Below are 13,692 nucleotides of genomic sequence, written 5' to 3' on the forward strand. Positions count from 1 at the left end.
ATGTCTTTTAGATTGGGGCATCTCTAAGTTGTTTACCATTACGGTAGACAATGCTTCGTCTAATGATGTTGCCATTAGATACTTGAGGCAACAATTCAAGGAGAAAGAGCGAGGCCTAATTTTGGATGGAAAGTTTTTACATATGAGGTGTTGTGCTCATATTGTGAATCTAATTGTCACTGAAGGGTTGAAGGAAAAACATGGGTCAATTGCAGCAATTAGAAATGCTGTGAGGTTCGTTAGGTCTTCTCCTGCTAGGCTAAATTTTTTTAAGGAGCGTGTCATGCAGGAAAAGATTGAATGTAAAGGACTTTTGTGTTTAGATGTCCCAACAAGAAGGAACTCCGCATATCTAATGCTCAATTGTGCAATGAAATTTCGGAAGGCATTTGACAGGATGAAAAGAGATGCTAATTATATGAATTATTTTGACGAGGTTGACAAAAATGGAATACCAAAGGAACGGCCCCCCACTGTTGATGACTGGGAAAATGCTTCAGTGTTTTTGAGGTTTTTGGAGACTTTTTACGAAGTAACATTAAAGTTTAGTGGGTCTACTTATGTTACTGCTAATAAGTACTTCATTGAGATCTCCAATATGCAACAAGAACTGTGTGACTTAGTAGCTGACGATGATTATAATGAGTTATTGAGGACAATGGCAATTAGCATGAAACTAAAGTATGATAAGTATTGGGGAAAACTTGATAATTGCAATGAGACACTTCTAATTGCCTTAGTCCTTGACCCAAGATACAAGCTTGACTATCTCAGTCATTGCTTTAGTGCTACTTATGATGAGATGACGTGCAAAGAGATGGTGAAAAAGGTAGAGAAGACAATGCGGGCAATGTTTGATCAATATAATGAGACAGCATCAAGTCTTCATCTATCGGCATCTATGACTCAGCTACAATCAACCTCTATTGTTAGTTCTTCATCCACATTTGTCATGCCTGTTAGTGGTCGACCTAGTGCCAACAAGAAGTCACGAAATTTGCATGATGAGTTTGTGGCACGAAGATTGGAGAAGGATGATGGAGTGACAAAAAATGAGGTCGATAAATATTTGGAAGAGGAACCTGAGCGACCAACTGAGAATTTTGATGTTTTGGGATGGTGGGCTAGTAGTGGGTGCAAGTACAAGATCTTGTCACTCATGGCTCGTGATGTGTTAGCTATACCAGTTACCACCGTTGCTTCTGAGGCGGCATTTTCTATAGGAGGTCGAATTTTAGATCCTTTTAGAAGCTCACTAAGCCCAAGGATGGTCCAAGCATTAATTTGTCTCAATAACTGGTGGAGCGGATCACATCAACCCATCATAACTCGAGAATATATGGAAGAAGAAGAAGCGCTTCAAACATCAGAGTATCTTGAGTCAGGTAGTTTAATACATTTTAATATTTATTTTAAGTGTGTGAATGTTTTTTTATAATCTAATATTTATCTTTTATATTAAAAATATTTGTAGAGATGACCAATGATCCTACAAGTGCTGGGCCTGGGCCAGCTTCATCCTCCGTCAATTTTCAGTCTTCAGCCTCATCTGCTGCACAACAATCTACAAATTAAAAGAATTGCAATTGCTTGTAAGAATTTATTCATACTTACCTGCCTTTATGTTATTTATTATCCTTGATTTCTTTTCTTTACTAATTTTTCTTATTTGAATTTTGAAAGGAATGAAGGAAAGGAAAGAAGAAAAGGGCATGGACTTTTGCTGGTCATGTATTTTGAACTTTTATAGACTTAATTTAATGTTTATAGTTGTAGACGACTTATGGACTTTATTTTGGTTTTGTGGTTAACTAGTTATGTACTTAAGTTTATGGATTTTATCGTTGTTTATTTATGGTTGCAGTTTTTTCTTCTACTTCTTCTTCTTCTTCTTTTATTGGTCAAAGTTCTAGTTAGGATTAGTGTGTTCTTTTGTATTGGATTAGATTATTTTTAGTTCAGTTCTTTGTTTTTTCTTCTTTCTTTGATGATGATCATGCTTGTAGACTACTTACAAAAAAAGAAGAAATTGTATTATTAGGGGTGGTGGGGTGGGTTGACATCTTGTAGTAATAGTGTGTTTGATATGATCATGCTTTGTAGACTTACGAAAAAAGAAGATAGTTTTTTTTGGGGGGGACTTTTTATTAACTAAATTTGGTGATTATAGATTTGGGAGGAATGTGGTTTTTGTTAGGTTTGATATGAGTTAGCTGTGTAGTGGCTTTTATATATATATATATATATATAAATAAATCTATATAGCAAAGTTTGATATATAACACATTTCATTTGGTTATAATGTTGTTATGTTTATAATTACGTTTTTGTTATTATGAGCTTGTTTGAGCTAGCATAAGGTTGTATGAAGCTTCCATTTGATTTTGTAAAGTATTGCTTTTTGTTTGTTTGTTGGATTATCTGATAAATTGGATGCTTTGACGTATTTTATGAAAATTAGTAGAACAAATAATAATAAAATAAAAGGCCACCATTTCTTCTAGATGAACTAAGCTATCATTATAGCATATCGTACAAATTTTTCTAATAAACCAATAATGATGCTCTTCAAATAGTGGGAAAGGAAGACTTAAAAAACCCCAGTTGGGTTTTAGAGGTTGACTTGTGTTTATTAGTAGCTTCTTCAGCTAAGCTCAATTGAAGTTTGTGTCTCAATAAAACTTGATGTGAAGAAGAAGAAGAAGAAGAAGAAGAAGAGATTAATGGGTCTTTCGAAGCCTTCTTTGCTCTTTGTTTTGGTTCTTTTTGTTGTTCTTGCTTCAGAGAAATCATTGGCTGTTCAAGCTAGGTTTCTTTCCACTACTTAACAAAGTAAGTAATTTCACAAATAACCCTTTTTTATTTCTCTTTTCTGAATAGATTTTACATATATATATACATGTATTAAAATTTAATTTTGATAAAAATTATGAACTTTTTTTTCTTAGGATATGCGAATGTTTTTGCAACTTTGGGACTTGTTTGCAAGTGTTGTGATGGCCCCAAGGGAGAATGCACAAGTAGCTGGACCAACTCTTGCTCTAAAATCCAATGCCTTCCTTGGAAACAAAATTATCAATGAAAATTTTCTCTTTTTGTTTTTGTGATGCTGTACATGTATATATATATATAATATCTATACGATAATATATATAAGTACCAGTATACTTACTCGGCAATTAAAGGTTATTATTACATAGAAACTTTAAGTAACTTAATTTTTATCTTTTTTTGGCAAATATCAGAAACAATCGCACATAGTACTACTGAAACTGCTAAAAAATGATATTTTTGAAAGAAAAAAAATGGTATTTTTGAAAATAAATGGCAATTTTGAAAAAAAAAATGGCATTTTTGCAAATCTGGGCTTTTCGGCCCAAAATCAGAAATGGCCCATCAAACCCGAAATTACACCCGAACCCAACTGAACCCGAACCCGAAAAAATCCGAAAATTTCAGATCGGTTTCGGTACCATTTTTCGTAACCCGAAACCCGCAAAACCCGAACCCGAAATCCGAAAATCTGACCCGTGTGCACCCCTAGATTTTAATAATAATAATAAATTAAAAAATTTGAGGATATTAACAATATAAAATTAAATTTTAAAAAAATGTATTTTTCATACTTAATCTTAAGTTGAAAATTTTTTTGAATTTTTTTTAAAAAATGTAAATTTTTTTTTTTGTTAAATTAAAAAATAAATTAAAAATTATTTTAAGAATAATAACAATGTAGACCAATCATGTACTGTCACGTGTCCATTGACTAGTCTACTTTAACATTTATTTATTTATTACTTTTAATTTAAAATTAATTTAATTATACATTAATTTCATTTTGTAATTTTTTATTAAATTCTTCAATTTGTATTGGATTATTTACTTAATCAATAACAATTTTATTATATTTATATTTTATTAAATCATTTATATTTTTAACCTTTTCAATTACAAAACATCTAATATTAATGTTAAAATTAATTGTTAATTATTATGATTGGTAATTTTATTTTATTTAAATTATAGTTAAAAATTATTTTTTTTGATGAATTTTTAATTATACTTAAATTTTTATTTAATTAATTATTAAACTTTTATTAATTTTACTAACTCCAACAAAATTTGGGCAGCATAACGACTATATTTCAAACTATCCCAAAAATTGAAAAACCTACAAATTAAACACATATATAACCAGAATATTCCCAGAGCAATATACAGAACATTCTCATAACATGCACAACATAAACTAAGATTAATAACATATATCAAATCTTTTTATATCATTTTATATCAGTAACATCAAAACAATTTATTTAATAAATATTTATAAACAAATAATATTTAATATAAAAAATATAATATAATTTTTTTTAATATACATAATCTAATCTATTTTTTAATATACATATTAAGCATTAAAATTAAAAAATATACATACTCAAATCAAATTTTTTTTAATAAATACTAAAATCATATTTTCTTTTGCATTATTAATCTCATTTTTATAAAACTACACATATTTATTTATTTATTTAACAGAAAAATATAATTATAATACCAAATATCACACACATATATTTATATTAATCAATTTTCTAAAAATATTTAACATTAAATAAACATATATACACACACACATTTACACATATACATAAACATATATACACACACATTTACACATATATATATAAACATATATCCATATATTTACTGATATGCATATATATATATATACATATATTTGGATATATAAATATATACATATACTAATATATATAAATATATACATATATATATAAACTTATAAATATAAATTAATATATATAATCAGATATATATAAATATATATATAAAACGAAATAAATATATATATATAAACCGAAATATATATAAACATATATAAATATATATATATAAACTAACCTTTTTAGACTTGTTTCACCGAGAAGAGCTACAACACACCTGTTTATATAGGGAGAGAATAACAAAAAAAATACAATTACAAAACAAAATATAGAGAAAAAAATTCAAAAATGTTAAAAAATTCTGAATACTAACCTTGAGAGAGAAGCCATGGTGGGATTATGTCTCACGGTGGTCGGAGAGATTATCACAGAGGAGAGAGAGAGAGAGAAGCTTTGTGGTTTTAGAAAAAATGAACTTAGATGGGGAAGAAGGTGGCTCGTGGCTGGGTATATCGTTATGACTTTTGCCGGCGCGTTTCATTGCGCCGGCAAAAGTATTTAGTAAACCCTACTGGAAAACGGTGTCGTTTTAATTATTACGACTTTTGCCGGCGCATTTTTAAACTTTTGCCAGCGCAACGAAACGCGCCGGAAAAAGTATACCCACCTACCTTCTTTGAAACGTGTGAAAATTTAAAAAACACGTTTGACTTTTGCTGGCGTGTTAGGTGAAATGCGCCGGCAAAAGTTTGTATGTTTATTTTAAAATCTGGTGGTACTTTTGCCGACGCAATTCGGGGTTGCACCGGCAAAAGTGCTGTCATTTTTTAAACACGATACCTTTGCCAGCGCAAACCCCGAATTGCGCCGGCAAAAGTCACCTTTATCGGCGCAAAACTGCGCTGGGAAAGGGGTTGATTTTTGCCGGCAAAGAGCTTATTTCTTGTAGTGATATATATATAAATTTATATATTACTTATCAATAATTGCAAATAAATAAGATTAAAAAAAAAGAGTCAATGATTTAACTATGATTGTTATTGTTATTGTTATTGTTATTATTATTACGTGCATGCATGCAAATGCAACTCTATCTTATTACAATGGCCACAAGAGAAGAGTCACTCCCAATGACACCCTAAGTTCAAATCCCCTTCTAATCATGTCCATCTCTTGTCTTGGGATCACCTTGATTCAAACTCTGTAGTTGGGCAAGTTACTCAAGAAATGTAAAGTAGACGAACTTGGAGGAATTTGTAGTGTTATTAGGAAAATATATATATATATATATTAAAAGCATAACATAAGGCGACGCAATGTGTGACCAACAATCAACATAGACATAACTTCACGTGTGACAGTAGAATCTTTAGAAAGTTCAATGAAATAGATCAGCTTGGTGGGACCAAGCAACACTACAATTGTCGGAAAACTCAAGTACTCAGATAAAATGGTTTTTAATCATGAAAACAACCTTGTAACCAAACACCAGTCCGGCGACAGTGGTTTTCAGATTCTGAAAGCTAAAAGGCTTGTCTTTCAAGAAAATAGCTCTGCTCTTCATAGACTCAGCTTGAAAGCTCAAACGCTTTCCTGTCTTGCAATAAGTAGCGAATGACTCACAGTTGTTGTCTAGAAGATGGTATTCGCCGAAGTCATCATCTCCGATCAGCATTCGGCGAGCTTGCCGGACCACCACTTCCGGGGCGTCGCTTTGGTCAAGGCTGCACGTTCCAATCCTTCTCACCAAGAACTGAAATGGCGAAACGCCATAACCAAACCGGTTGAGACTACTACTACTACAACTGTTGCCATTTAGGAAGCAATCCAAGCAACAAGCCACGACACCTCTCTCAGCTTTTGGTTGGTAATTGCAGATATCACACCCTCCACTGGCGGGCTCAGTCTCCGGGAGAGATTCCGGCTGTGTTCTGGTGTAGTGGATAACCATATTATTCTCTTCATCATAAATTCCTAAAACGTACAAACCAACCAACAACATATATAATAAGAGACAAGTGTGTTAGACCAAGAAAAGTATGTATATATATATATATGATAACACAATATTGTAACAGTAACTAACTAACCGTGATGAGCATAAGTGTAGCAGGCTCGGTAAGAGAAAATGTGATCTCCAGCTTTCAGATCTTGTGGATCAACACCACACACTATCCCCATCTCTTATCGATCAACGAATGAATTAGAAGAAGGTTCAATTAATTCTGTTTTTATGAATATATCAGTCAAGGAGAAGAATATAAATATACGAATTCAGGTTGAGTCACTGTCAGTGTCAAGGTGTTTGCATTTTTTGAACAGCCTTTACATACGATCTATGCAATTTGCAATTTGAATAATTTTAAGTAAGAAGATTTTCTACTTCTAGCTACTTCTGGAATTAATGCAAAACGTATTATTATATTGCTTTATCATTTGTCATCCACGTCTAAGGAAAAGTCACACTCGGTTTATAATTCCATTCATTCAAGTACTATTTTTTTCATATAAATTACTGTCCCTAAAATAGATATTGTCACCTCTATGTATAATGAGAATGCATCAAAAATATTTCTACTTACTAACACTTCAAATATTGTGATGAAGATTTGATTGAAAAGTACCCATTTGCTTACTAGAAATCGAGGAGGCATATTCTGCTTTTAATAAGCGTCAATAAAGTAGCCATTAACATCCTGACACGTAAGAAATCGGTTCAATCCTGACACGTCAAGGAGGAAAAGGGGCGGTTTTTGCATTCTTGTCACTGTCCAAAAAGATTTGGGCGTTATTTATGGGGATTGTAAAGTCTCAGGAAAAAAAAAATATATATAATATTTTTTTATAGAGGTGGGACCCACCTGAGTCAAAGTCTCTCTCTATTTTCTTTCTTTTCTATCCACTGCAACGCCACCGAGACCTGCAGCTTCCCTGACTGGCAACGACGACAACCCGAAATTTGGTGACCATCGAGGAGCAAGGATGCGCAAGTACGATCACTCCGAACTTTTGCCGTCAAAACTTTGAGGCGACTTTCCGGCGAACTCCAACCACCGTTCGGCAAGTGATTGGTACTATTGGAATCAGTGTCACAAGAGAGGAACATGGCCCACTAAACCATTTTGGACAACTCGCTATTTTTCTCCCGCGAGATTTTGGGTATCTCCGCTTATTTGGAAGCATTTTCCGGCGACACCGGAGGTCATTTGGGCAAAGGAGTTGTACTTCCGTGATGTACTCATCGAAAGGATCGTTTTGATATATGTCATGCATATATTCGTCGACGTTTCCAATACTGCGACCAACCGCTATTGTGCACCGCTTGGGTGAGGTTCCAGAACTTGAAATTTTAAATATGGTCATATTATATGTCATTGGACACGATTTTGAATAAGGAATGCTATGATGATAATCGTTTGCTCATTTGGTACACGTAGGAAAAACATGATATTAAAATCGGACTAAATCACTCTAAGATCATCTTTAAGCTTAGGAGCGTGACTTTGGGCTCAGATTAAATTCTAAAGAAGTATCTAAAGAGGTAGGGACTCAACTAGACTATTGGATTTATTTTACTCGTATTAAATTGCATTCAACATATTCCAATTTTGATATTTATAATATGTTTGAAAAATTGAAAACTTATCCTGCATGTTTTCTGATCTGTTCCGAGGGCACTGAGTGCCAGATATATTTTTGTTCACTTATTTATGCAAGTTATGATTTTTTAGTTTATTCAAATGTAGCTATTATGCTGCCCAATTTTCTAAAATATAAAGGGAATATGTTTTCTTCTTTTCATGTTTACCTGCATTTGGTTATACCGATGAGAGCTATACTGATCATGATTGGTGCACGTTGTTGTTTCATAACCTAGTCTCTGTGTCATCATAGGTAGATTAGGTGTCCATTCACCTGTAGGTGTAAAGACCTAGCATCTGTATAGTATAATATGTATAGTATAATTAAGTCAAGTAATTTAGAATTAAAATCTAGCTAACGCTTATCAAAAGGTAGCTATCACTTTTATTTTTTTGTTTACTAATGTCATATTTCAATGAGAAAACAAAACTAAAAACAAATAATTTTTTTTATATTAAAAATAAATTATTCAATACTATCCAAAAAAAAAAAAAAATGAAGAAGCATCCTATTATATACCATTAGAATTAAACCAACTACATAGAAATAGAAAGATAACTCATAATATAACTATAAATGGTAATTAGTTGAAATATCCTCGTTCCATTACTATCTATTATAACTATAGATGGTAATATCCATAAATTGATCCAATATATATATATATATATATATATATATATATATATTAGTAGAACTTGCATCAGTGAACTTCAAACATTAAAATTTGAAAAACCCAATTGCATAAAAATGTACCAACTTGAAAAAATGGAGCATATTCATCGCCTAAAAATGGAAAAAGGAAACAAGTTGGTACAATAAAAGAACAATTTGTGTTTTCTTTAGGTTTTAATTTTTTTGTAATATTAAGATTTTGTTTGGTTTTTTTAATTTAATTAAAATTAGTATTTTTCTTATTTTTTTAATATATTTTAAATCTTTAAATGAAGTTTTTAATTAAAAATTAATTAATAAATAACATGGACCAATTAGAAGCCGCCACATAGGTGCCTACTTGGCACTTAACGTCTAGGTACCTACGGGTGCCAAGAAAGTGTGATAGAATGTATTTTAGCCGCAAAAAAAAAGAGTTAGGTATTTTCGCCGCAAATTTCCCTTTTAATTATTTTGAGAAATAATAAGAAAATGAATGAAAAATATAAGATTTCACTTTTAAAATGATAAAAAAAATTAAGATTCGTAAAATTAGTCAAAATAATTAGAACTATAATTTTCCTTTACTTTTTTTTTTATAAAAAATTATATTTTGAATTGATGAAAATATATAAGTTTTTAATTATTTTTTTTATTAATTTTAAGAAAACATTTATTAATGTTTAATGACTTTATACTTTTTTAGACCATGTATTTTGTCTCATTACATGTTTGGACCCTGTGTTTTGACAAATTCTTTTTTAGACCCTGTGTTTTGTAAAATAGTTCAAATAGACTTCTAAACCTAATTTTAATGAAGACAAAATTGAATATAACAACACGATAATTAGGAAAAATGATTTTGTTTTTGTTTTATATTGTTAGTTTGGTGAATTATTTGTAATTTTAGCTCAGAAAACTTTGACCAAGATCGAGTTTAGGGTTCTATTTGCATCATTTTACAAAACACAGGGTCTAAAAAATCATTTGTCAAAACACATGGTTCAAACAAATAATTGAACAAAACAAATGATCCAAAAAAGTATAAACTCGTGTTTAATTTAAAATAGTTATTTTGAGAAACAAGAAGAAAGAGAAAATAATTTAAAATTTTAAAAATAATTAAGATTCTATATTTTTCTTTCACTTTTTTATTATTTATCAAAATAATAAAAATAGGTATAAAAATGCAATATTTTAAAAATATTGAATATATTTACTACCAAAAAAAGTTTGAGTATAAAAGTACAACATTTTGAAGATATTGAATATATATTTATTGAAAAAAAAATAGATACAAAAATGCAACTTTATGAAAATATTATATATTTTATCCATCATTTATTTTATTATATATAATAAAAAAATATGTTTGAATAGTTTTCAATTTTGTAAACTATTCAGAATTTTTAAAAAATCGCGCCGAAAATTATTCACGAGTCGAAAAACACCGAGAGTTCTACCGGTAAGGTTTAAATTGAAGTCCTATAAGAGAATTCCCCGTATAATATATATGATTGTTAAAAGACAGGTTAATTTTTCTTTTAATAGGCTATTATTACAGTATGTTTGTATCATGTATATATATAAATAAATTTATATAGTACTTATCAATCATTGCAAATAAAGATAAAAAAAAACAGTCCATGATTATTTAACTATGATTATTTAACTATGATTGTTATTGTTATTAGGGTTTATACTTTTTTGAACTCTGTGTTTTGATAAATTACTTTTTGGACTCTATGTTTTTTAAAATGGTTAAAATAGAACCCTAAACCCGATTTTGGTCAATGTGTTCTCAACTAAAATCACAAATAATTTACCAAACTAATAATTCAGAATAAAAATAAAATTATTCTGCTTAAAAATTGTGTTGTTATATTCAATTTTTTCTTCATCAAAATTGAGTTTATGATTCTATTTTAACTATTTTACAAAACATAGGGTCCAAAAAGTAATTTGTCAAAACACAGTCTAAACAAGTAATAAAAAAAACACATGGTCCAAAAAAGTATAAACCCTTGTTATTACATGCATGCAAATGCAACTCTGTCTTATTACACTGGCCACAAGAGAATAGTCACTCTATTCTCAACATTAATTGCAAACACTACAATTATTGCAGAAAAAAAATCATAATTTAAATATATATTAAATAAATAAATAAGGTGTCTTAAACTAATTGGTGGGACATGAAAGGGATAGGAAATTGAATTAAGCAGATTTCTTTTCTTGCTGCAGCTGAGTGTAATTAATGCAAAAAGTACATTATATTGCTTTATCATTTGTCATCCACGTTTAAGGAAAAATCACACTCGGTTTATAATTCCATTCAAGTACTATTTTTTTATTAGTTTATTTGGTGATTTTTCATATAAATTACTGTCCCTAAAATAGATATTGTCACCTCTATGTATAATGAGAATGCATCAAAAAACTACTTAATAAGACTTCAAATATTGTAAAAGATTTGCTTGAAAATGACACAGATTCGATAAAGTAGAAACCCAGGACCCTTATGCAGCCATCAACATCCTGACACGTCAAGAAATCTTAACAAACATATATACAACTTTTATACTAATGCATAAAATCACTTATAAAAATATGCATATACTAAATTATAAATATTTTATGATATGTAATTCAATGCAATCATGTTATTTTTGGCTATATATTATCAAAATAATGTGGGTGCCACACAGAGTGTCGAGGTGTGACAAGTTTGGTGAACCAGGGTTTGGTGTTGGTTAGATAGCCCGAGAGCATGAGGATCAACTATTAGAAATATTGATTTTAGTATTTTTTTTTTAAAATTATATGTGGATTAAAAATTATTTATGTTTATTGATTTTTTATTATTAGATTTTATATAATTTAATAAATTTAAAAATTATTTTGAAATTTTTTTTAAGTGGCACGTCAGCAAAACGTTACTATTATAGATAGAATGGACAAAAGTCTATAAGTGCTAGCTCATAGATATTTTTGTTAAGAAAAAAATTCAGAAGGAGGGAGAGCAAAAATTTGTAGTTCAGAAAAAAAAAAAAAAAAGAAGCATGATAATTTGTTTTTTTTTTTGGTTTGAATATGTTTTCATGATTGAATGTTTCTACAGCTTGTACTTGTCAACAATATAAGATTACAATTTATACATTACATAAATCCTAGTAGTAAATATAAGATAAATCAACAATTTTAATTATCTATTCTGTCTTTACTAATATAAATCAACAATTTTAATTGCAATTTCTGTTATACAGGTTAGGGGTGCACATGGGTCGGGTTTCGGGTTCATTGGGTTCGAGTTTTGCAAGTTTCGGGTAGAGAAAAATGGTACCGAAACCGATCCGAATTTTTTTGGGTTTCGGGTTAAGTTTCGGGTCGGGTTCGAGTTGAGCTGGGCCTACTGGGTTTTGGGCCAAAAAGCCCAATTTTGCAAAAATACAAATTTTTAAGATTTTTTTTTTAATTTCAATTCGAACCTGAAATTACTGCATTATTTTAAACCCAAACCCGACCCGACATATTTCGTGTTCAGGTCAGATTAAGCCCAAAATGAACAAATTTTCTGAAAATTCGGGTTCTCAGGGTTTGGGTTTTGCGGGTCAAATCAAATGTTGACTCTTAATACAGGGTGTAAGTTCATATTTATAGAGTCAAGGTTGTAAAAGTATTGTATGTCTCCCTGATATGAAACCTATTACAAATGCTCATTTTCAATCAAATCTTCATCACAATATTCTCTGATTATAAAATTAAAAAAAAAAAATTTTGTTTGATGATAAGAAAGAGAAATCTAACATTTTTCTTGAGTTGTAAATGTTTGTTGTAAATATTTAATTTGATATTTGTGATTTATTAAATGAAAAGTAAAATAATAAAATAGGAGTGTTTCTTAAAATAGAAACAGTAAGCATTGATGTGGGACAAATTTGAATAATAAATTTAATTTTGATGAAAATTCTGATTTTGTTACACGTCATATGACATATATAACTAAGCACCAGAAAACAAACAACTTAACTAACTATACTAATTAAGCACCAGAACCAGAAACGGAAAGAGAGGATACAAATAATAATCATTAATTGTAATAAATTAGAATATCAATTAGTTGTTGTTTCCCGTTTTAGTGATGTGATTACTTTGTTGATGAGCTCTTAAAATCTCAGTCTCACACAGCCATAGCCATACTTAAAAGCTCTAATAATAATAGGAGGTGGAGGTGGAGGTGGGGTTCAATGAAGGAGAAATGGGTTGCAAAGAAGAAGAGGTTTTGGGCTTGTCCAAGGCTAAGGGACTGGGAGAAGTCAATGATGAAGAACATTTATGAAGATTTGAAGGTAATATCTGAACGTAGGAGGGATGGCAAATTTATTCCAGTTGCCTACGCAGTGTAGCCAACCACACTGCATCCGCTTCAACCTGCGTAGGCAACTGAAATGAATTTGCCTTATTATATGGTTTCTAAAAGCATGGGATCTTCGTCTGGAATGAATGAATGAATGAATTTTCGACAATGGTGTGCACAAGCATAGGCACGCGTTGACACGAAGATACTCTCGAAAAGGTGTCGACGGCAGCCTTGGCTTCGCGTGCCCTTTCAACCCAGCTCTCAGTTGCATCTCAACACTTAGGCCATCAATGTTGTCTAAACTTTTTCGATCGATCATACTGATAACGCCTTATTTTTTTAAGGAAT

At 30.5% G+C, this 13,692-nt stretch overlaps 2 protein-coding genes and 1 long non-coding RNA gene across 3 annotated transcripts; 2 read left to right on the top strand and 1 right to left on the bottom strand.

Moving 5' to 3' along the window:
- Positions 1–772: 772 nt before the first annotated feature.
- On the top strand, positions 773–1,704 carry LOC133783682 (zinc finger BED domain-containing protein RICESLEEPER 4-like). Its single transcript, XM_062223335.1, has 3 exons — positions 773–1,385; positions 1,475–1,592; positions 1,684–1,704. Exons 1-2 carry the CDS (start codon positions 803–805, stop codon positions 1,573–1,575), a joined length of 684 nt encoding a protein of 227 aa, XP_062079319.1. The 5' UTR covers positions 773–802; the 3' UTR covers positions 1,576–1,592; positions 1,684–1,704.
- A 795-nt stretch (positions 1,705–2,499) lies between these two features.
- On the top strand, positions 2,500–3,203 carry LOC133783684 (uncharacterized). The gene is made up of 2 exons (XR_009870918.1): positions 2,500–2,832; positions 2,949–3,203. It is a non-coding gene; the product is annotated as an uncharacterized LOC133783684 (long non-coding RNA).
- A 2,926-nt stretch (positions 3,204–6,129) lies between these two features.
- On the bottom strand, positions 6,130–6,869 carry LOC133783603 (protein LEAD-SENSITIVE 1-like). The gene is made up of 2 exons (XM_062223252.1): positions 6,779–6,869; positions 6,130–6,662 (listed from the first exon to the last, which is right to left on the bottom strand). Exons 1-2 carry the CDS (start codon positions 6,867–6,869, stop codon positions 6,130–6,132), a joined length of 624 nt encoding a protein of 207 aa, XP_062079236.1.
- Positions 6,870–13,692: the final 6,823 nt, after the last annotated feature.

This window comes from Humulus lupulus, chromosome 6, assembly GCF_963169125.1.
Source record: "Humulus lupulus chromosome 6, drHumLupu1.1, whole genome shotgun sequence".
Taxonomy (NCBI): domain Eukaryota; kingdom Viridiplantae; phylum Streptophyta; class Magnoliopsida; order Rosales; family Cannabaceae; genus Humulus; species Humulus lupulus.

Coding starts and splice junctions, on each gene's coding strand:
- LOC133783682 (XM_062223335.1), top strand. CDS start 803: ATGACGTGCAAAGAGATGGTGAAAAAGGTAGAGAAGACAATGCGGGCA. Junction 1,386..1,474: donor ATCAGAGTATCTTGAGTCAG/GTAGTTTAATAC, acceptor AAATATTTGTAG/AGATGACCAATGATCCTACA.
- LOC133783603 (XM_062223252.1), bottom strand. CDS start 6,869: ATGGGGATAGTGTGTGGTGTTGATCCACAAGATCTGAAAGCTGGAGAT. Junction 6,663..6,778: donor CTACACTTATGCTCATCACG/GTTAGTTAGTTA, acceptor TGTACGTTTTAG/GAATTTATGATGAAGAGAAT.